Here is a 23,536-nt window from a genome sequence, read left to right as displayed (position 1 = left end):
AAGCGGGAACAACACAGCCCCTGCCTGCCTCCAGCTGGTGGGGAGGCTGGAAGTGAGGCCATGCCCTGCACGGTGGGGAGGGACATCCCCGTCACCACTGCTGTCTGTCACCCCCCACCCTTGCTGGCACCCTGTTGTTGTTGTTATTTGGCCATTAGAGACAGTCCTGGTTTTAGGGTAGTGTGACGCGTTTTTATGGGTGCTTGTCACCTTGCTAGAAACATCCTAACAACAGTAAGTGACAGGAGGCCACACACATGGGCCATGGCGCGGGTGGCCGGGACCCCAGGATCCTGTGCGGCCTGAGACCCAGGGCTTCGTCAAGACCACGGGACGAGGGACTGTGAGCTGGGCCTGGCCCAGGCTGCCTTCCACCACCCCCAGCACGCTCCCCGTTCCGGGGGGTGGAGAGGGGCCTCGGCGGGGCCAGGCTTTGCGCCCCCCTCCCCAGGATGTGGTCTCTTAGATCTGCCTGACACGCAGCTCCCACATGAGCTCATTTCAGCTAAGGCTTCACAGCTACCACAACGGTGAGGAAAACCCCGCTCTGGTCCCCCCTGCGCACCTTGCAAATGGGGAAACCAAGGCACAGTGCGGGGCAGGGGCTTGTTCTAAGTCGCAGGGCCTGTCAGAATGGAGGCCTTCGAGCGGGAGGGAGGATGAAGAGGCAGGAAGACCCCAGGCCTGTGGGGCAGGGCTGGCGTCAGGAGCTCTGCAGACAGACATGTAGGCCTCTGCTCGGCTCACTTCCCAGCTGCAGCTGTGTGTGAGCCCGGGGCCGTGACCCACCTCTCGGGGCCTCAGTTTCCCCGTCTCTAAAGACGGGGACGTTGGCACCCACTCTAGAGGACTAACGAGTGAGCTCACGCAGGTGCTCAGGCTAGTGGTGCTCAGGAGGAGGTTGCTGGTCGCAAGGGGATGGAGAGGGGACAGAGGAAGGCAAGTGCAGGATGAGGATGGTGAAGGGGGCCGGCCTGGGGGGTCCCCCCGCCCCCAGATGGCTGAAGCAAAGGAGAGCATGTTCTTTCCTTCTCTGCTCACTCACCCCTTCCCCCATGCCCCGGCCCTTGCTGAGGGTATCCACAAAATCTGTAAGTTCTGCTCCGTCTTGGAAGAGCATGGGTCCTTGTCAGGGTCACAGTTCTGGCACCTCCAAACACCACTGGTAGCAATGTCCCCCTCAATCCCACGGGGCACCCCTGCAGGGTGCAGGACACCAGGCCAGGCCTGCTGGGGTGTCCGTGGCACCAGGGACTGAGCTGCTACGAGTGTGGTCGGCACGGGCCACAAGCCCCGTCCTCATAGTCACCCCCAACAGTCAGCTATGTGGAGTGGCCACCACAGCTCCTTTCACCCTCCCATCCTCACCAGAGCCCGAGGGGGTGGGAAACTGAGGTTCAGAGAAGCAAAATAATGAGACAATTAACGGTGGATGCGTGCCGAGCAGCCCTGTGCCCGGACGCCAGCTGAGCTCACCGGCTCCAGCCTCCTCGGTCTTCCCACACCGGGCTCTACAGGGAACTAAAGCCCAGAAAAGTTCAACCTGTCTGATGTCCCAATGGCCAGGATATGCCAGAGCCTAGATTTGAACCCGTGTCCGTCTGACTCCATGCCCTGGCCGTGACGGCCGTTTGCTCTAACTTCCCTACCGTTCGTTCCTGCCCCTGGGATGGCAGGACCCTCTAACGGGGACCTGGCCAGGTGGGGGTGTGAGTACAGACCTGGTCTGGCTTCCCAGTTATGCTCCCCTGTCCCCCGCACCTCCAAGAACCTCTTGCCCATCCCCGTTAGGACCCAGCCTGGCCGGCCCAGGACTGATCCCCTTTCATCCTGGGACCTGCTGCTGACCCCTTCTCGCATCCTCCCGGGAGAAGAATGTCACCTTGCTTCCTATCTGCCTCCCGCGTGGTTGGCTGGGGAGGGGGCCTGGGGGTGGGGATGAGGTTAACCTCATTGTTGTCTTATATGGTCATTTAAATCTCCCAGGGCTTCCTCCAAGGGCCAAAAATAATCCAGAAACACAGCAGCTGTGTCCAGCACACAGAGAGGACCGGCCATCTGCTTTGGTTCAGAGCCCTGTGTCTGTCCATCAGTCTGTCCCCTCGCTAGCCCTCCATCCCTGATCCTGCCTCCGGCCATGACCCGCTTCTCATATGCAGAGTATTTTTTCCTCTTCCACTCCTGCCCTGCACCCTCCAGGTCGACTGTGCCTCCCGAGAACCCGCCCGCCTCGGCCCCCAAGGGCCTGTTCCAAGGGGTCATGCAGAAATACAAGAACTCCCAGCTGGCGTAAGTGACCCCCGGCCCGGGCCCCGAGACTGCCCAAGTTCACCCTTCCAACTAGGGTTAGTGGGGGGTGGGGAGTGGGAAGCAGGCCCGCAGGCCCCAAGAAGCGGGGCATTCCAGAGGGACCTCCCAGGCACACCCCTCCCAGGTATGTCCCCCTGAGCCCCAGCCGCTCCTGCTGATCTGGGCTTTGCGCTCACAGACTCATCTCCTCAAGGAACTGTCAGCCAGGCCTGTGCCTGTGATTTACACCTTCATGCCCCCGGAGTGGGCCCCGGGGGATGGCACAGCCCCCTGGGAGACGGCCCCAGGACCCCAGAGGCTCAGAGGAGCTTAGAGCTGAAGCTGATGAGTCAGCCACGCATTCTATTTACCTCAGTTTCCCCCATGCATCACTGTGGGGATATTGGAGCATATCCACAACGCTCACACCCATGGGTTTTGTTTTGCCTCATTGCCTTTATTTGCTCTGTGCCAGGTGGTAAAATCCAGAATTAATCCGAGCTGCAGAAGGGGTTCTGTTCGCCTGGCCCCAGGTTGCTGGGCTAGCTGCGTCCCCCTTCTCTGCTCGCCTGTATTAACCCCAGAAGCAGCTAAAAGCAAAAGAGGGGCCCCATCGCAGGAACCCCTATTTCCTCACTCCAGTTATGTTGCAGAGAGGGGATGAGGCAATTGGCCAGTGTTCTGTGTCTCTTCCCAGCTCTTTTCAAACCCTGCCGCCCCCACTTCCTTGTTGCTGCGGGTGGAATCCTGACAGTCTGGAAAAGGGGGACCCAGGTTCTGCTCTCAGCGCTGCTGCCCCTTCCTGTGTGGCTGCCTGGGAGTCGCTGTCCCTCTCTGAATCTCCCTTCTCTGCGAGACAAGGTTGGAGAGGACAGAGTGGCCTCTTGGGTCCCGCCCAGCTCCTTAGTCTCGGACGGTGTGACACCCCCAGCAGCTTCCCCCACCCTCGGGGCGGGGCTTGGGCTGAACTCACAGAGCTTCAGGGTCTGTGCACCAGAGCTGGATGAGACCCAAGGTGGACAGCAGGTCCCAGGAGTGTTCTCACGCACTGCGCACCAACCCCCCAGGCCACAAAAACAGCCAGCCCTCCGCTCTTCCACTTCAGCCGGGGCCCCACAGGAGACCTTCCAGGGGAGACAGGATACATACCCACTGGGGCTTCTCCTGACACCAGCAGGGGCTGCTCTGGCCGCTTGTAAGAAGACCCCATCAAGGTGGTAGTGATGGCGTTGATGGGGGCTTCAGGGCTTATCTGGTCAGTTACCCATTGTGCTCGCGGGTCTGTAACTTAACCAGCATCTGTGCTCTGAAGCTATTAATAACCAGAGAGGCTGAGAGTCAGGAGGAAGTGCCGCTCACCACGGAGGAAGCAGCTGGGAGGGTAAAGGGGCTGGCTGTGTAGACCCTTGGGGCCTATCCTGGCCCCTGTCGTGGGTGAGGGCCCTGGGAACAAGACCTGCCTCTAGTCTCACCTCCATCTGGAAAATGGGACCACTTATGTAGAACATTCCCCAGGAGTAGATCTAGGAATCACAGCGGTCCTGGTCCTCACTGATTCCAGGATGGAGGGAAGGGAGCTCAGTGCATGCATGCATGAATGAATGAATGAACAAAGTAGCAAAGAAGTTTTCATTCGCATTAGCCCTGAAATCTTTTTTTGATATTCAGAAGTTTTAATTGCGAAGCCTTCAAATTTATTAATCCTTCAAGTATATAAGTCTTTCAGCAGCTAAATGTTCTGGGGGTGAGGATAAAGGGTGAGGACCAAAGGGGGGGTTGGGAAGACCCAAGAGAGATGCTCGCTGGAAAGAGCCCCCCTCTGAGGGACTCTGGTCTCAGAGCTGCTTGAAGGGCAAACTGGCCCCATAGGTCGAGGTTCTTGGTAAACACTGGAGCACTGTGCTGAAACCTGTTGCAGGGTTAGCTATCCATCCCTTTGGAGATTGGCACTGCATGCCCGCATCCTCGTGGTAGAAATGGTCTTGGTGTAACCTTAGATGCAGCCCTGCAAGCCGCAGGGACAGAGGGGTTCCCTAATTCTCTTTTGGCCACCAAGGAGCTCTGTCTAAAAGAGACCCCCGGTTTCCATCTGTGGAAGTGAATGAGCTTGCCATGTTTCAGCCCGTTTCTTATAGACATTCCCTGCAGGGTGCCCACTTGGAGCTAAGGGCATGGAAGTGCCCCAGATCTAGGAATGCTCACAGGGGGACCAAACACTGGCAAGGCTTGATCAGAGCCCCCACAGTGACTTTTATAGGCCAGTATGTCCTCCAAATTCTCAAAGGAGGCAATTGTGAAGAATGTTTTGAGCAAGATATTTTATTTCATTTTTTAAAAGATTTTATTTATTTATTTGAGAGAGAGAAAGAGATTATGAGCAGCGGGAGGGGTAGAGGGAGAAGCAGGCTCCCCGCCTGAGCAGGGAGCCCGATGCGGGGCTCGATCCCAGGACCCTGAGATCATGACCTGAGCCGAAGGCAGACACTTAAAGGACTGAGCCACCCAGGTGCCCCTGAGCAAGATATTTTAATAATTCCAAAGAAACAAGCAAAATGCTCATAGGGGGGAGGCCATCATTTTGGAAATAGAAGGAAATAAAAGAAATGAAGGAGTGAAGTAATTGTTGGGGTTCCTAGGTTCTGAATTTTTCCCTCCCTCCCATCCCCCCTTCTTTCCTTCCTTCTTTCCTCCCTCCCTCTCTCCCTTTTCCACTTTCTCTTTTTCTTTCTTTCTTTCCTTCTTTCCTTCCTTTTCTTTCTTTCTTTCTCTTTCTTCCTTCCTTCCTACAAATATTTATTGAGCACTTATTACGGACCAGACACTGAGCTGAGCCCTGAGAGTGAAATCATGAGAGAAGAAATAAAGAAATAAAGACACTGTTCCTGTCTTCTTGGAACTCAGTCTAGTGGGGGGACAGACAGTAGTCAAACAACCATTCAAAGACTTGTAAAGGCCAGCAGTTACATGAGGGCTTCTGACGAGAGGCAGAGAGAGGCTGACCGGGGCCCCCAGGCTGAGGGTGACAGGCCTGAGGAAGCTGTGATGGATAGCTGACGGACGGATAAGCTGGAGGGCCCAAGGTCAGGGCCAAGGTCGAGGCCGAGTTCCAGGGCACACCCATGTGGGTTAGGAAGGATTACTCTCCTTATTGAGGAGGCCGCTGGCTGCAGGGGGCCTGAGCACCTGTTCCAGACCAGCAGGGGCAAGCAGGACCGAGTGGTCCCACGGCCAGCACTGCCCCTGGCCACCAGTCGTCCTGCTTCTCTGGGAGGCAGGCTGCCCAGCCCCACCTCTGCCCTGCTCTGGTCTTGAGGAGTGACCCGCCCCTTGCTGTCACAGGCCTGTGGACCCCGTGCTGAAGGCCATCAAGGAAGGGGACGAAGAGGCCTTGAAGGCTATGATCAAGGCAGGGAAGAATCTCGCAGAGCCCAACAAGGAAGGCTGGCTGCCACTGCATGAGGCGGCCTATTACGGCCAGCTGAGCTGCCTGAAGGCCCTGCAGCAAGGTGAGGCGGCGGCTCTGGGAGCAGCCAGAGGCGGGAGCAGGACCCAGGGCAGAGGCTCCTTCCTTCTGGAGCTTCGTGTTCTTTGCCCCACAAATCTTGGTGGGGGTGGGGGAGCACGGCAAGGTTATCACCCCCACTGCAGAGTTAAAATCACCAAGCTGGGAGAAGAAAGTGACTTGTCCCCACCCAGCCGGCTGCCATCTCTCTAGGCCTCTCGGGACGGGAGAGCCTAATTCCTAGAAAAGGAATGAGGGAGGGCTCACTTTTTGGGAGAGCCACTGCCAGCTTGTTCCAGAATGTTCCAGGGACTAATGTGGTGTGGAAAATACCACAGCTGTGCCTATGCCCTGCCAAGACCGTCCCCCACAGCTGTGGGAACCTGGGCAAACCCTCTCCAAGCCTCCGCGTCCCCCCAAGCCAGATGTATATGGATAACACCTGCAGACAGGAGTTAACTCTGCCCTGAGGTAGCGTGAACCCCAGACAGCCCACCACCATATGCTAGGGCAGAAACAGCTGTATGAGACAGAGCTTCTGACCCTGGCTGGTGGAAGTTTAAGGGAAGGACCGGGTCATTCAGAGAGGGAGGGGGCTCAACCAGGGAAGGCTTCCCAGAGGAGGCAGCATCTGAGCTGAGTTAATAAGACTGGGAAGCTGAAACAGCCCTGTGAAAGCAACTGAGTCCAGGGCCGAGAGGATGGATGGTAAATTTAGGTGGATGCCACACATGTCTGTCGTTGGAAATTGGGGTTCCCTTTGTGTTGAGGAGGAGGGGGTATCTTCCCCCTTCATGAACTTCCCGTCTGTTTTCCCCAGCATACCCAGGAGTCATCGACCAGCGCACCTTGCAGGAGGAAACGGCCCTTTACCTGGCAACGTGCAGGGGACACCTGGACTGCCTCCGATCTCTGCTCCAGGCTGGGGCTGAGCCTGACATCTCCAACAAGTCCCGAGAGACACCGCTCTACAAAGGTGAGCCCCCCAGAGTGGGCTTCTCTGGGGAAGGCTCCAGAGAGTAGGTGGGCAATCGGGAGCCTTGCCCACCCCCCACACACCCCAGCCAGGGGTCTCCTTTGAAGGGGCAGCCTCGTTCAGGTGTATAACTTGTATAATTGAGTCGTTCATTCATGCACCTACTCGGGCCATACATCCCAAGTCCTCCATGGGCCAGGCACACTGAGGAGCGCTAAGGGCCTTAGAAACAAAAGGATATGATCTGTGCCCATGCACTCTCCCGGCCCAGTGGGTACTGACACATAGACAACATAACAGCCAGCTAATGGCAGCAGAGAGCTCAGCATGATGCACGTGGGAGCATGGGGGAGGACTCTAATGCTGGGCATGAGCCCCCACAAAAGGTGGTGCCTGAGCTGAGCTGGAACAGGAGGGAGTTAGCAGCTGAACAAGCAGAGGGAACAGCAGAGGCAGAGGCAAAGAGGTATGAAAGAAAATGTGTACCTCTGGGATGTTTTAAAAACCTGGAAACTCCTAGCTCACTCAATACATCATCCGAGGACATTGGCATCTCTAGCAAATGCCCAGAGTCAAAATCTGAATGATCATAATAGCTGGCATTTACTGAATGTTTACTATGTGCCAGGCGCTGTTCTTTAACTTAACCCTAATATCCACCTATGTATGAGATAGGCACTACATGGGAGGTATCCCCCATTTTACAGGTGAGGACCCAAGGCATAGAGACATGGAACGAGGCACCCAGGATCTCACATACTCCAGCAAGGGGCAGACCTGGGCTTTAAACTCAGGGAGCTCTTTGCCAGCAACACACGCTGAACTATGACATTATGAAGCATTCAGATCATGCATACATGCTTAAGCAATCAGCCCTGGGGCTTACAAATATGATAGGACCTTTACACCTTGAAACACTACAGAAATCCCTGATTTACCCATGTGCCTGGTATCCAGTACCTGGAACATTCCAGGGGAAGCAGGAACCGGGTAGCTGGTAACTGGGTCCACTGCACACCGGAGGTCGAAGTGTCTGTCAGAAGACACATCTACCTGGACACCAGAGCCATCACCTGGAGATGCAGTTGTCCCAGAGAGAGCTCCCGAACACTGGGCAATTCTCAGCCACAGCTTAGGCCCTGGTGCTGCGTGCAATCCTCTCATGTGCCAAGCACCGTGCTAGAGCGTTCCACACACCGCCTCACCCGGTGCTCCCACAGGGTCCTCTCAGGAAGGTTCTGTGATCTCTGGTTTACAAGGCTTTGAGGGTAGGGAGCTTTGCCTGGGGTCCCTTCTCGCACTCACCCCTGACCAACTCGAAAAAGTGGTGAATTTGGACGAGAGCCCAGCCTCCGGTGATAACCCTGGGCCAGGGCCAACGGTGCATTTAGGTTCTAGAAAGCAAGGAAGCTTAACAGGCAGGTTTGAGCAGCTCGAGAAGACTTGATGAGCTGTACTCAGAAGACATATGTTACTTCAATTTAAGTGAGTAGCCTTTGAGGAAGGGTTTCGAGCAGGAGTATGACAGCCCCCTCCCCCTCTCCCGACCCTGTCAATGTGCAGGACTCAAGTAGGTAGCATTGAAGAGGGAAACGAGTTAGGGACACCCTGGAACCCCCCAAGGGACAGAGACTCTGGACCTGACTGCCTGAGCTTGAATCCCTGTTCTGTCACTATCTGTGTGACCTTGGGCAAGTCGCTTAACTTTTCCGTGCCTCATCTTCCTCCTCTGTGAAAAGGAATAATAACACGATATCCTTCGAGGGTGATTGGGAGAATTCTATTAGCTGGTTGTGTAAGGTGCCTGGCCCATAATCAGTGCTAGATACATCAGCAAGTCTTACTGCTATTAGGATTGCTATTACTTTAGGTGTATTTCCTGGGTAAAACGCAGGGACTGGACCTCAGTACAGACCCAGTGGGTGTTTGTCCAATGAACGGCTGACGGGACTGAGTGGCTGAATGGACAAATGAGTGAGTGATGTCTCGGCGGCCAGGTCCTGCCAGGGCCCTGCTGACCCTCTGGCTTCTCCCTGGGCACAGCCTGCGAGCGCAAGAACGTGGAGGCCGTGCGGATCCTGGTGCAGCACAACGCGGACACCAACCACCGCTGTAACCGAGGCTGGACAGCGCTGCACGAGTCTGTTTCTCGCAACGACCTGGAGGTCATGGAGATCCTGGTGAGCAGAGGCGCCAAGGTGGAATCCAAGAATGCCTACGGCATCACCCCCTTGTTCGTGGCAGCCCAGAGTGGGCAGCTGGAGGCCCTGAGGTTCCTGGCCAAATACGGTGAGTGCTAAGGGCCCCTGGGTCACGTAGCACAGCTGGGAGGGGCACAGCTGGGTAGGACCTCCGAGGTCCAAGGGGAGGCAAGTTTAGGTGTCACCTTGGGGACACACCCCGATTGGGTGATAGTACCTTCTCGGAACGCTGTGTTGAGAGGGATTCAGAGGCTGTCTCTGGGCTCCGCGGGAGACGTGTAGTGATTGACCAGCGACGCCTGCAATTAGACCAAACCTGGGGCGGGGGTGGGGGGTGGGGGTGGGGAATGGCCCACGTGCCACCTGTTTGTCATCTCTAATCTAGCCCAACATCCTCATTTTACAAATGAGGAATCTGAGGCCCAGAAAGGGGAAGTGACTTCCTGACAGTCTGTAGCGAATTAGTGGTGGAACGAGCCAGACTCTTGGTCTCCTGACACCTCAACCACTTCCCTCTCCACGGTGTCACACTTCAAGGCCACAAGGAACCTCGGACAACATTTAGGTCACCTTCTCATGTTACAGATGACGAAACCAGGGACCGGGATGGGAAAGTGATTTGTCCAAGTTCACACCGCAAAGTAGTGGAAGAGGTGGGATTTAAACCCGGGTCTTGGCACTCTTTGCCTGGGGAAAAATCTTAGTCACTTAACAGGAGAAAACAAAATACCACTGCCTGCATTATGAACAGAATACACCCTGAGACATTTTTTTGACTAAAGAGCATCGTTATTCTGTTCTTCCCCGAGAACACCTTTGATTTCTTTTCTCTCTCTCCCTGGGGAGTGAGCCTCCCTCTCTAGCAACACAGGGACCAGGAGTAAAGCCCGACAGACCCCCGGGCTGAGCTGAAGTGATTTGTTGAGGACCTGCTGTGTGCTAGACACTGTTGAACAGGAACACGGATCCAATGGGGTTTTCCCACAGCCCCGTATGAGGTGGGCAGCGTCCTCATCCCATTCAGCAGATGAGGAGACTGAGGCTCAGAGAGGTTAGATGATTGGTCACAATCAGAGCCTGGATTCCGGCCACAGGCCTCTGACTCCAAACACCTCTTGTGCTCCGCCACGCCACCGCGGGCCTCGAGAATTACCAGCATGGGACTCTGCTTGGATAAACACCCGCTTCCCCAGCACGAGCCTAAGCAGTTGGGAAAACAAATCCAGGGCACGTCCTTGCAGCCGGAGACAACTCTGGACTGACCAGCTTGAGAACAAAGGGGCCCAGGCAGTGTCCTGGGAGCCCAGGCAAGGAGGCTGGGCAGAGGGCAGGGTGCTCAGCCGGCAAGGGGAACGAGCCAACTCCAAACATCTGTCCAGCTCTCCTGCCGATGGTCTGAGTCAGGGTCTGCTCCCTTTGTGGGCTGAGTCCACTTTCAAATCCAAATATTTTTCTGGTGAGAGCGGGCGGCTTTGCTGGCGGGGTCCAGGCTTCCAGGGAGCCTGACTTCAAGAGCCTGGACCTATTGGCCGACTTTCCCGCAGGGTGGAGAGTGAAGCCAGCCTCTGTGCCCGGGTCCCTCCATCCCGGAGGACTGGCCTTTGGGGAGCACCTTGTCTGTGCCGGGCACTGTGCCGGGAGATTGTCTTAGTCCGTCCGGGCTGCTGTAAGAGAACACTGTGGACAGGGGGGCTTCCAGAGCACAGGTAGTTATTTCTCACAGTTCCAGAGGCTGGGAAGTCCCAGATCAAGGTGCCGGCAGATCTGTTATCTGGTGAGAGCCTGTCTCTAGTTCATAGACAGCCTGGGTCTCCTACTGGGTCTTCATACGGTGGAAGGGGCCAGGCAGCTCCTGGGGGTCTCTTTGGGAAGGGCACTAATCCCATTCAGGAGCACAACTGCACCCTCATAACCCTCACACCTCCCAAAGACCCCGCCTCCTAACACCATCGCACGGGGGATTTGGTTTCAACATATGAATTTGGAGGGGACACAAACAACCAGCCCATAGCAGATATTTACGTATTTTATCTTATTTACACCTCAAAGTAACCCTGATTAGTAGGTACTATTATTCCCAGTCAACAGAGGAGAAAACTGAGGCCCCTGAAGGCTGCCCCAGGCCACAGGCCTTTGCAAGCCACGAAACAGAAACTTCCGCTGGTTCTTGCTGCTCACAAAAGCCTGTGCTCTTTCCACTAGACCAGAAGTCAGTTATCAAAACTGAAAATTACCAGAAAGCCTGAAATCAGCAGAACGCCCAGGCAGAGCACAGCTGTGGTTAACAGATGTTTGGGATTTCAGCCCCTACTGACACTTCACTGCTGTCCCCGCTCTATCTCCTTCCAAAATAAGGAGGGACTGGTGAAGAGACTGTACCTCTTTTTGCAGAGAAACCCATGGGTCTCTCCCTTACCAGCAAGAGATGGAGAAGATGTAGGAGATGAGGCTGATGGAGCCTGTCCCTGGCTCGATTCCTCACCTCCCAGCATGCTCTTGTGCCCTCTGCAGAGGGGACCAGAAGCAATCCCTCCCTTATTCCTTGCCACGGAAGGCAGAGAAGAACAAATCCCAATTAATAAAGTTCTTGGGGCCTTTCCTTATTAGGGGGCTCTGCACGCTCCTTGAGCCAGGGGGCTTCCTCAGGACAGGGCCTCGGTCACTTTCACATGCAGCAAGGGTGAAGAGCATGGCCTCTGCCATCAGATCATCTGTCGGGGCCTCCACTGTCAGACCATCTGGGTTCAAGTTTGGGTCTGCACTTATGAGCTGGGTGGTCTGGGGCACGTGGTGTAGGTGCTCTGTGCCTTGGTGTCCTTGTCAGCCACATGCCAGTGAGAGCTGTGACCGATGGCATGAGCTATGTTGTGGATTCCAAGAGAGAGCACCCGTCACGCAGGGTGCTAGGCACGTAGTAAGTGCTCAGTAAACGCCAGCATTGTCGAAGCAGGCTTTTGCTTCTAAGAGGCCCCCTGGGTCTCGCTGTTGCAAACGGGAGTTGCTGTTAAATGACCCCCTGGGTCACGGTGGCCGGCACAGCGCGTGACAGTGACCGCCCGCTCACTCCTTGATCTGTCTCTCCTTGGCCAGGCGCCGACATCAACACGCAGGCCAGTGACAATGCGTCCGCCCTCTACGAGGCTTGCAAGAATGAGCACGAGGATGTGGTGGAGTTCCTGCTCTCGCAAGGCGCCGACGCCAACAAGGCCAACAAGGATGGCATGCTCCCGCTGCACATCGCCTCCAAGAAGGGCAACTACAGGTCAGCCCGGGCCCTGCCACCGTGCTCCGTGGCTCCCCGCTGCTGGAGCGGGGGCTGCAAGTGTCCCGCCCACGGGACTCAGGAGGCCCAGGAGGGGTCGGGGTGGAGGGCACCTTCCAGGTAGAGAGGAGGACACTCTCCAGCAGCTGGCAAGCTAGAGTGCGTTACATTATCAACTTACTTCACCCTCCTGACTACTGTTAACAAGCCTTTTACCAGATCTCTGGAGGTAGATCCTATTATCTACATTTCTTCAAACAAGGAAGCTAAGGCACAGAGAGGTTGAGTGACTTGCCCAAGGTCACACATCTCGTAGATGGCAAGAGCTCAGCGGCTACAAATGTCCCATCTACAGGCATTGCACTCGGGGCGCCAGATATGAGTCTGGACTCATGCCTATTTCTGTTGGGAATGCAAAGATAACCTCGCAGGCAATTAGGAAGCAGGCAGAGGCTGCAGAGACTAATACGGATAGTACCAACGATACAATAACATAAAGAGTGCCAAGGATCATAGCTAGCCTTTCCTGAGCACTTACTATGTGCTGGGCACTTTGAGCAAAACAAGAGAAGCTTAAGTTCTCAGGGGGCGATCTGGTGGGCAGGACACACACACACACATGCACACACACATGCACACACACACATGATCGCATAACGTAATGAAAGAGCATGAAGGCTGAGCTCCATGGCAGTCCTGGAGGAGAGAGACTGGCAGGGGCTGGAGGCAGAGGTGTGCTAGAGTTGGCTTGTACCAGCTCACGGGAGCCAACTGTTCACAAGGGCAGCCTGAAATCGGCCACAGTGAGAGTATTTACACCACGGAAATTGGTGAATGCAACATTTCAGGGCCCCCTTTGCCCCCTGAGGAGCCAGCGGTTAAACATGCATCAGCACCATGGCCAGCTGATGGGCTCAGGGGAGGCTCCCCGAGGAGGGCAGAACCCCAGCTGCTCTTGAAGGGTGACAGGGCTCCGTGATACCCACTCGACCCGTGTTTTCCAAACTTTGACCATTCACAGACCTCCTTCCTGATGGTAGGCATCTATAACTCTCACTGTTGAGTATATTTTCTTTTGAAGACATGTTTATTTAAAATGAACTTGTTTTCAAAAGGAAACATTCATCACACTATTAAATCACTGAAATTGCCAATTCACAATTAATAAAGAAAACATGTCACATAAAATTCCATCAAGGGCACCCCAGATGACACACTTTGGGCAACACGGCCTGCCATCAGGCAAAGAGAAGAGAGAAGAACACAGATTGTGCACGTTGGGGGGTGTCGGCTGTGTTTGAGAAGGCAGAGGGAAATGGGGATGAGAGTGACATCCTGGGGAGTGGAATGGGGACAAAGAGACAGACCCCTGAAGCCCCAGGCTCCATATACATGGCCAACCAAAGATGCCCCCCACCCCCCGCGGATATATGCACAGAGGAGACCCCTCCTTCCCTGAACCCCAGAGCAGGCTGCAAGGCACACGGACGACCTGGGTTTGCATTCCTGCTGAAGCCATTGGTCACGTTGCTTAACCCTTCTCAGCCTCAGTTTCCTCTTCTGTAAAATGGGGGACAGTTACACCTGCTTTATGGGGTTGTTGTTAGGACTAGTGAGGTGGATACAGAATGGAATTAAAGCACCCCACAGAATTCCGGGCACAGGTACCCCGCAGGTCGGCGCTTACACTCTCCTAGGTAGGAAGAGCACATTCCATCATTTTTCAGTTCAGCCAGTAGAGGGAAGAAAGCACCAAGTCAGGCAGTGGTGACGGGCAAGATGGATGCTTTCTCTTCGGCCCCAGAAAGACCCAGCATCAGTCAACAAACACGGTTTATCTCAAGCATGACCCTGAGGGAGAGATCCAAAGAATGAAGGAGACGGCCCTTGGAAGTCTCCAGGCCCACTGGATCCCCACACTTGCCTGTGCACAGCACCATCTCTCTGGGCTATTTGCTAAATGACACATCCCAGAAGCACTAAACCAGAACCTCCAGGAGGGAGGGGGCCTAAGCCTCTACCTTTGAAAAGCTCCCCGAGCCAACCAACCAGATACAGCCCATCCACACCCTTAGGGGAATCACTGATCTAATACAAGCCCTGATTTTGCAGAGGAAGGAAATGGGAAGCGGCTTACCACAGAGTGGCATCCTTCCATCACACCCGGATGCCTCAAGTGGACCCCGATGTTGGCAGTCTGGCCCCAGCTGGAGGGGCAGCTGAAGGAGCACTAGGTGTGCCTAAGGATGACCAGGGAGCAAGGCTGGTCCCCTCTGGAACCACCTGTATGAACATCTTGTGTTCCCCCAAATCTGCTTTGGATTCATGACTCTCAGAGTGACTTCCCTGGTCATTCCCCCTCTGTTCCCAGGCCCCATTTCCCTCTGCTCCCCAAGACCGAGAGGGGCCAGGCCACTTTCGAGGGCTGCCCAACAAAGGATTGAAGCTGGGTTCCCAGCAACTTCTGCCACCTGGCAGGGTCCACGGCCAGGCAAGCCCTGGGCCCTTCACTCCTCAGACATGTGGCATTAATGGCCCTCTCCACGCCAACCTCCCGCAGGCTGCCTGGGGACTTGATGTGACATTCCATAGGCATTCCGCACTCAGCCACCTGCCAAAACACCCTGCCCGTCTATAGCGTGGAAAGCAGCACTCCGGGTTCACCAGATGGTGCCATCTCCACAGCGCCTTTAACCAGAGGTTGTGACATTCGGGTATGGCCGAGAAAGGAGCCCACAGGACACCGAAGTCACCTCCAAGGCACGCGTTACCTTGTACTTCACTTCCAGTTTAGCAAAGGCACCTTATGAGATTAAAACTCAACACCACACATAGATTTATTGAGAAACGGTTTGTGTTGGACAAGACCAGATGCCCCACACATCCTTTAACCTGAATTTAGAGAAACACCAAGAAAGCCAAGTCTCAGCCTTGGCTACATGCTGGAAGCCGCCCAGGGCTCTAAAACCCCTGATGTCTGGGCCTCACTCATCCTCAGAGGCTCTGATGTAAGCAGTCTGGGCTGGGGCTGGGGCTTCAGGGTTTCTAAAACCTGCCCAGATGATTTCACCCACAGCCCGATAGAGAACCAGGGTCTTAGAGTCTATTTTGTGGTTGGCATATAACGGAGGCTGGCCTTTTGGGCCCCGCTTCTGATGCCCCCGTTTTTAACCATCCTTTCTCTTTTACTTCTAATTTAAATTACCTTTGCAAGCCACTTAACACTTTTTTGGGGAGGCTTCCCTGGAACAGCCCTGAGCTGGGTCTGTTCTGGTCTCGGGGCTTGGGCTGGTAGGTGTGGCCCTTCACTGGGGAAGGGAGAGAGGGGAGCAGGGAACCCGGCCTCCCAGACACCAAAGGTTTGACTGGGCAGTGGGCACCTTTGTTCTTCTTCATGAGGTACATTTTGAGCCCTGTGGTCCCAGGACCTGCCAGTGGGAGAAGTAGGGAGTCTCCAGCCCTTCTCGTGAGGTACCCCCCCTCCTCCAGCCCTGAGTCCCACAACATGGGCTGGGGGAAAGAAGTGATGATTTGTGGCAGGACAGCCGACACGGCCACTCCCTGGGGCTAGTGGGGTGGGGCAGCACGGAAAGGCCTTGCCCTGGGCCCTCTGGACACCTACATCCCGCCCTGGCTTTGTCATCCACCTCCAATCTGACCTCACTCTCGTCCCCACCCCATGCTCGGGCCTCAGTTTCACCCCCTGTAAAATGGGAGGCCTGCAGGGGCTGTTCTCCAGACCCTGTCCTGCAGGGCACATTTACTTTCAGATTGGCAGAGTCCCACAGAGGGGCACAAATGAGATGATTTTCCTGCGTTAGCAAGAGGATGCTTCTGGGACCATAGGCAGCATCCAGTCATGTTCCCACATTCCTGTCACTTTCCCCTGGTTGGGCAGGGGATCACTGGAGGCCAGCTGTGACCTGCCAGGGCTACCAGCCCCACTTGGCCGGCGGCCCCAGGACAGTCGCTGTCACTGTTCTTTCCCGGGCTCGGGCCTGCCACGGCTGTTAGGGAGCATTTGTTGGCGATGGCTGTGGTCCAGGGTGAGGCCCCAGCCCTGCCTTTGACCAGCACCTCTACAGAGTGAGGTCAGGCCTCCTGTGCCGGCACAAATAGAAATTAGGAGGCAATTAGCCCCCCCGGGTGTGTGAATTTCCTTTTGAGGTTTTAGAGGCAGATTTTAGGCAAACAGAGCGTCACTAACAATAATAAGACCTTCCACTGAGATCCTAGCAGGAGGTCACTGGCATAAGATTTCCAGGAAGCCGCGAAGCCAGCATGCCAGAAAGGCGTGGGAACAGGCCTGGTGGCACCTGCTTGCCCCACCACAGCCACCTCCTTGGAGCAGACGTGGCGCCGCGAGTCCACCTGTCAGCAAGGACTGGAAGGATTAGGGTCTGGAATCATGTCCGTGGCAGGAGCTTGTTCTTTCTTGTGGGAGGGGGCTAGGGGAAGAGAGCAAAGACAAGGGGTCAAGAGCCCCTGGAATTGAGCCCCCAGAGTTGCTGAGTACCTTTGATGAGCTGCTGTCTCTCTCGGAGTCACATCTGTTAAAAGGAAGGCCACAAAGCTGCTTTGGCTACCCCACAGGGCTGCAGTGAAGGTAAAATGGGGCAGGCAAGTCAAAGCGTCGTGATGCAAAACGCTGACTGCTACAAAGACGTAGGGCAGTGATTGAGAGTGTGGCCTGGGGAATCAGACTGCCGAGGTTCAAATCCTGGCCCCATCACTTACTGGCTGTGTGTCCTCGTGCAAGTCACATACCGTCTCTGGGCTTCAGGTTTCCTTATCTGTAAACAAGGACAGTACAAGTCCTACCTCATAGGGTTACTGGGAGGATATAATAGATTGATGTAGATTAAGTGCCAAGAGCAGGGCCTGATGCAGCAGAAGCGAACAGAACCAGGGTTCCCAGGAATCTCCAGCCTCAGCAATGGCTGATCAACCCTCTCCAGGCCACAGGCAAGGCGGGGGAGCCTGGGGGAGGCTCGAGTCAGCCTTCAGGGAAAGAGGCGTTGAGACTCACAGGAGAGGGGAGGGGACTTCGTGGTCACCGAGGGCTGACTGGGGCCTAGAGCAGGAGTGGTTGGGGCCAGATACATTCGTCCCCTCCTATCCCCCGGGACTTGACAGCTCCACAGAGATGTAGGACGGCTCAGCCCTGGAGTAGGAGCAGGGTACATTCCTTGGTTTTCCTCTCCCGACATGTGGCCTGGACACGTGCCTCCACCTCTCTGAGCCTTGATCTTTCTCATCTGCAAAATGGGAATGATGAGACATACTTGATGGGCTGTTGAAAAGATTAAACCAAAATGTGTTTGTAAATCCTTTAGAGGTCTCCTGGCGCATGGTGAGCTCTCAGCTATGACTATCGCTGCCCCCCGCCCACCCCTACCCCACCTAGGAAGGGCGGGTGCCAAACCTCTAGCTCCAAACATCACCATGGGCATTAGGTGCCTCCTGCATCAGGCTTGTGGGCCTTCCGGCCAATTCCCTCGGATCACTGAGCTGGGAATGGGGAACACTCCTTACTTAGCCTGAAATGAGTCTTGAGACCACAGTCCAGTCGGGCTGAGGTTTGGAAGAACTAGGACTTTGGAGGCCACGGGTTCTGAGTCTGAAGGCCAGCTCCACCCCTTACTGGCTATGTGACTTTGGAAAGGTGGTTGAAGCTCCCTGAGCCTCAGTTTTCCTGATCTGTAAAGTGGGGGATAGCAGCGACCCATCGTCCCCAAGGCGGTCCTGGTGAGCACGGCTGGCTCCCCCGCGCCCCCTGCCGGTGGGCCCGTGCCTCCGCGCGCGGTAGTCCTGAGCGGCCTGGCCCGGGCCCTCAGCGCCCCCTGCCGGCGGGGCCGACCCGTGACCCGCGCTTGCCCGCCCCGCCCGCAGGATCGTGCAGATGCTGCTGCCGGTGACCAGCCGCACGCGCGTGCGCCGTAGCGGCATCAGCCCGCTGCACCTGGCCGCCGAGCGCAACCACGACGGGGTGCTCGAGGCGCTGCTGGGCGCGCGCTTCGACGTGAACGCGCCGCTGGCGCCCGAGCGCGCGCGCCTCTACGAGGACCGCCGCAGCTCGGCGCTCTACTTCGCCGTGGTCAACAACAACGTGTACGCCACCGAGCTGCTGCTGCTCGCCGGCGCCGACCCCAACCGCGACCTCATCAGCCCCCTGCTCGTGGCCATCCGCCACGGCTGCCTGCGCACCATGCAGCTGCTGCTGGACCACGGCGCCGACATCGACGCCTACATCGCGACGCACCCCACCGCCTTCCCCGCCACCATCATGTTCGCCATGAAGTACCTGTCGCTGCTCAAGTTCCTCATGGACCTGGGCTGCGACGGCGAGCCCTGCTTCTCGTGCCTGTACGGCAACGGCCCGCACCCGCCCGCGCCGCCGCGCTCCAACCGGTTCAGCGACACGCCCGCCACCGACAAGGAGCCCGCCGTGGTCCAGGTAGGCGGGGGCGCGCCTGGCGGGCGCTGGTGTGCACGGGTGGCTGGCGCCCTCCCGCGGCCGCGTGGCTCCGTAGGGGGCGCACCCTGGAGGCCGTGGAAGCCCGTGGCTTTAGAGGCCCCAGAACTGAGTGGTTCACGGGAACCGTTACATCTTTTTTTTTTTTTTTTGGCTCCTCGGTCTTGGGGATTGCTGGGGGATGTGTAAAACCGAGGCGTCCGTCACTCGCAGCAAACCTACACCTGGGATATGAGGTTGCATGACCAGGATGGGGATGGGCGTGAGGGCGGATTGGCCAAGGTCAGATGAGGGGCAGGGTGGCCCGGAGGCAGGACCTGTCCGTGGTGATGACCTAACAAGTCAGAAGTATAATGGCTAATGGGAATCATTTAAGGGCCACTTGCTGTGTGCCAAGAAGTTTACGTTCATATATTACCTTAATTCTCATTAAAAAACAAAACAAACCTCCAGTTGTCATATTCCCATTTTCTAGACCAGGAAGTGGAGGCTTAGAGAGGTGATGGCCAAGCAGCCCACCTCCAGTTTTCGGTTGGATGTTGTTGATGAGGGGAGTGGGTCTGTGGAGGTGGATCCTGCCAGGAGTGCGCCCCGTGTCCGTCCTCGGATCCTTCTGCTGCCCTCCCCAGCCTCGGGTTCCCGGACAGACGTGCTCGCTGAGGCGCTGCCTTTGGTCCTGGGAGCCCCAGCCCCAATGCGTGATCTCTTCCAGTTCTGCGAGATCCTGTCTGCCCCAGAGGTGAGCCGTTGGGCAGGGCCCATCATCGACGTCCTCCTGGACTATGTGGGCAACGTGCAGCTCTGCTCGCGGCTGAAGGAACACATCGACAGCTTCGAGGACTGGGCTGTCATCAAGGAGAAGGCAGGTAGGGGCTGTCACTGCGGCTACTGGCTGGTCACCCTGTCTGGTTCAGGCCCAGGACTCGGGGCATGTGACTGCTACTAACATTTGATGAGCACCTACTGAGTGCAGAGCTCTGTGCGCAGGTCACATACGGTGTCTCCATGACTCTGTTCTGTAAATGAGAAGACCCACCCTCCAAGAGATGATGTCACCTGAGCCAAGGTCTCACGGCTAGTTAGTGGCAGAGTGGGGATTCAGACCTAGGTCTAACCAACCCTGGAGTCTCACCGCCAGATCTTTCCAGGATGCTTTAAACGGTTCCAGCTCACTGAGGAGTATTGGGACTTTTGCAGTACATTGCCCATGTTCGTAGGTCACTGAGAGGTAGTGTGGAGGGGTAGAGGAGAGGTGGTGGTCTCAGGCATTTCAAACTGCAAAGTACATACAAAGCACCTGGGCATTTTGTTAAAAATGCAGATCCTGACTCGGCAGGCCAGGCGCAGGGCCTGAGAGTCTGCATTTCAGCACGCTTCCAGGTGGTGCCCATGCTGCTGGCCCCCAGACCACACACGGGGAGCAGTACTGGTCTGGGAGGCAGGGCTCTGGAGCCAGGGGCTTGCTGGGTGACCATCCACGGGCCCCAGCATCCCCAACTGAACCGAGAAGGTTGGGCAGGCTCCTTGTCTAGCCCCCTCCATCCTGCCAGCATGAGGTGTTTGCAGGTGGGTGTGCCTGGCGCTGTGGACAGGGCAGCCTGGCTAAGTCAGGCTGAGAACCCCTCTTGGGCATGATGGAGCCCACCTGGGCAGGTGGTGTCAGAAGTAGTCAAACTGGGTGCTGCCGCTGGTACTGAGAAATAGGCATCTGCCCAGAGGAATCCCATTTGCCCCAGGGCTTTCTCACACTCTCAGGGGCACAGACCCGTCTCTGGCCAAGTGCTTGTCAATCACAGAGCAGAGAGGCTGACCCGCAGCAAGTTTCTGTTGTGTCCCCAGATGAGACTGCGCTGCCTTGTTGCCTGTCCACTGACTGTCCAGGTGCCCCGGACCCCAGTGCCCCAGCTCTGACTTGCCACCTTCTTCCTTGATCCCCGAGCCCTGTGGGACCCAGATATACTGTAGGATTTTTCATTCGCACAAATGCCTGGGAAGCATTTGAATTGGACCCTTGATAAAGGTATCAGGGCAGTGATGGGGGAGGGTGGTGGTGACTTGCCCACTCCCTGGGGCTCAGCACGAGAGGCTCGATGAACATTCACTGTGTTCATGAATAACTGCTTGCTATCCCCATGACCCTTAGCCACTAGAGGACCCTGGAGCGGTTCATGCTTAGATGTGGGCCCTGCCCCTCGCTGTCCCCTTCTGCCCCCCTAGAGGACAATCCCTCCTGAGATCTAGTCCCAGGGAAAAACATGCAGACCCCTTTGGTGTGCTATAAACATTTACTAATGGAACAAAATAGTTCTTACCCAATATCTATGTTGCTGACTTTAAAGACCACACCGCATCTGCAGAACACAGTCCACAGGCTTTTTCATCCAATGCTGGGACGTGGACCTCATTACTCCGGGACAGTAGGCTCCAAGAGGTGGCAGGTCTCCCAGAACTCACCCAGGCCACCAGCCCAGCCCCCGTGGGCCTGTGTCCTCTGCTCACCAGTGGCGTTTGGCCTTCCTCCCCACAAGTTGTCTTCTCTCGGCCGAGAAAGGGGCTGAGGTTTCCAGATGGGAGGCTCTGTCCAAAGCGAGACCAAGGAGCCAGAAATGCAGCCACCTGCCATTACCTCCACATTCCCTCCGCACCCCAATACCCCTGCATCGCCACGGCCCCCTTGGCGTGGCACCGCTGCTTCGCGCCTGCCTCCCTTCTTCACCTGGCAAATCCCTACCTGCCCACCTGTCAGGACCCTGCTCAGATGGCACCATCTGGTGTGGAAGCCTTCCCCGAAGTCCTGGGCAGGCCCCTCTGCATCTCCGGCCCGAACACAGGGCCATGCCACGAAGGGGTCAGCATGTGTTTGTTGAATGAATGAATGGCATGCTCTGATTCAACGAACACCTTCCCCGTGCCAGACCCCGGGCCCAGGGCTGAAATAAATTGCCCTCTTACTAGACACATCAATCCCTGTTCCTACCACACCCCCTCGCCGTCAGCTGAGAACACTCTACTGTATGAGGTATCCCAGGAGGGCTCCTCGGGGGGAGGCAGCCAAGTGGGATCTTAGGACATGTGGGGAGGTGTCCCCCATCCCTGCCCGCACCCTGGCCTTTCTGCACCACCAGAGCTCAGGGCTGAATTCCATTCATGGGGGCACTTCACAGGTGGAACTCTCTGACCCCTCTGCTAAGGCTGTGCTGGGGGTCTGGGCTGTGTATATAGAGGAAGGAGCGCAAGACGAGGGGGATGGCAGCTCTGGTTCCGGGTGTGGTCCTCACTACATCCTCACCTGTGAAGTACCTGCCGCAGCTACTTCCTTGGGCTGCGCCTATCAATGAGGGGCGACAAGGGGGAAGCTACTTTGTCAAATCTTTTCAGTTGGCAGGGGCTGGGGTTACAGAGCTCCCCCTCTTTTTTAAAAAAAATAGGCTACATGCTTAGCGTGGAGCCCAATGCGGGTCTTGAACTCACGATCCTGAGATCAAGACCTGAGCCGAGATCAAGAGTCGGACACTTGGAGCACCTGGGGGACTCAGTCGGTTGGTTAAGCGTCTGCCTTCGGCTCAGGTCATGATCCCAGGGTCCTGGGATCGAGTCCCGCATGGGGCTCCCTGCTCAGCGGGAAGCCTGCTTCCCCCTCTCCCTGCTGCTCCCCCCTGCTTGTGCTCTCTCTCTCTCAAATAAATAAATAAATAATCTTAAAAAAAAAAAAAAAAAGAGTCAGGCACTTAACTCCCGGAGCCACCCAGGGCCCTTCAACACCCCGCGCCTCTCTGGCTACATCGACTAGGTGTCTCCCAGTGGCCCGCGGCCACAGATGCAAACTCTGTGCTGGTTGCGAGCAGCATGGCAGCAGTTCTCTTTCCTCTCCTTTCCCCAGAACTTCCCAGACCTCTGGCTCACCTGTGCCGGCTGCGCGTGAGAAAGGCCGTGGGGAAGCACCGCATCAAGCTCCTGGACGACCTGCCGCTCCCCGGCAGGCTGATCAGGTACCTGAAGTACGAGAGCACCCAGTAACCGAGGCTGCGAGGAGGAGCGGCTCCTCAGACTGTTTCACTAAAGCCTCAGGACGGAGGCGGCGGCCCCAAGCCCCAGGGGAGGGGACCTGGTGGTAGACAGAGGCTGTGGGCTGCCGGCCGCGCGGCTGGGGCAGCTGCCGCCTCCTTGCCAGGTCTCTGGGCCCGAGCTTTGCCCGGACCAGAGAACAGAATGTGTCAAGTAGAAGAAAAACCGTGTTTGTTTTCAAACTGCTGAGTAGACCCCGGACCTTCTCTGCCATTGGGAATGGCGGAGCCTCCATCCCTGGGCCTGGGAGGGGGGCGCAGGGCAGAACTTGGGGTGGCCTGGGGGAAGGTGGGAGCCAGCAGGGAAGCCCTGGCCCCAACGCTGGGCTGTGGCTGGAGCACTTTCAGGGATGAGTCTGCCTTTCCAAGACAACCTAGCTGCGGGGCTGTCCCCGTCCCCTCCCCCTTTGCTCCGCAAAACTCTCCACTTGACTTCTGAGCTTTCTTCTCGGAGGTGTGGTCTGGTGGGGGTGGCTGGGAGGCCCACCTTAAGTACAATAAATGTTGCAGAGATGACACCTTGCCCAGTGAAGTCCCTCTTCCCCCCCGCACCCCCAGGGCCCGGGGTCCTCAGCACTGCTCCTGGAGGGAGTGGGAGTGGGGCAGGTGCTGGGACAGGGCGCACAGAACCCTAGATGTATCCCCTTTGGGCTTCTGAGAGCCAGAGCGGAGCTGGCGGCCCAAGGAGAGGGGCAGCTTCCTGCCCTGTGAGCAGAGCGGTCCAGGTTGGTTTCTCTCTCCTACTTCAATCACCATGGAAACGGGAG

At 56.5% G+C, this 23,536-nt stretch overlaps 1 protein-coding gene across 10 annotated transcripts in view; it reads left to right on the top strand.

Moving 5' to 3' along the window:
• ASB2 (ankyrin repeat and SOCS box containing 2) overlaps positions 1–23,285 on the top strand; it is a 42,894-nt gene extending 19,609 nt beyond the window's left edge. For all 10 annotated transcript variants that reach the window (XM_054513853.2, XM_064571528.1, XM_064571525.1 and 7 more), the window contains 8 exons: positions 2,200–2,289; positions 5,629–5,795; positions 6,612–6,767; positions 8,811–9,056; positions 12,059–12,230; positions 18,123–18,687; positions 19,418–19,571; positions 22,586–23,285. In XM_054513853.2, the coding sequence (XP_054369828.1) occupies positions 2,200–2,289; positions 5,629–5,795; positions 6,612–6,767; positions 8,811–9,056; positions 12,059–12,230; positions 18,123–18,687; positions 19,418–19,571; positions 22,586–22,722 (1,687 nt within the window). In that variant the 3' untranslated portion in view covers positions 22,723–23,285. The remainder of the gene's footprint in view (positions 1–2,199; positions 2,290–5,628; positions 5,796–6,611; positions 6,768–8,810; positions 9,057–12,058; positions 12,231–18,122; positions 18,688–19,417; positions 19,572–22,585) is intronic.
• Positions 23,286–23,536: the final 251 nt, after the last annotated feature.

The sequence above is a fragment of the Mirounga angustirostris genome, unplaced genomic scaffold (assembly GCF_029215605.1).
Source record: "Mirounga angustirostris isolate CCGP_5_RB_7025 unplaced genomic scaffold, mMirAng1.0.hap1 SCAF_9, whole genome shotgun sequence".
Taxonomy (NCBI): domain Eukaryota; kingdom Metazoa; phylum Chordata; class Mammalia; order Carnivora; family Phocidae; genus Mirounga; species Mirounga angustirostris.
This window is presented reverse-complemented; position numbering and strand designations above follow the sequence as displayed.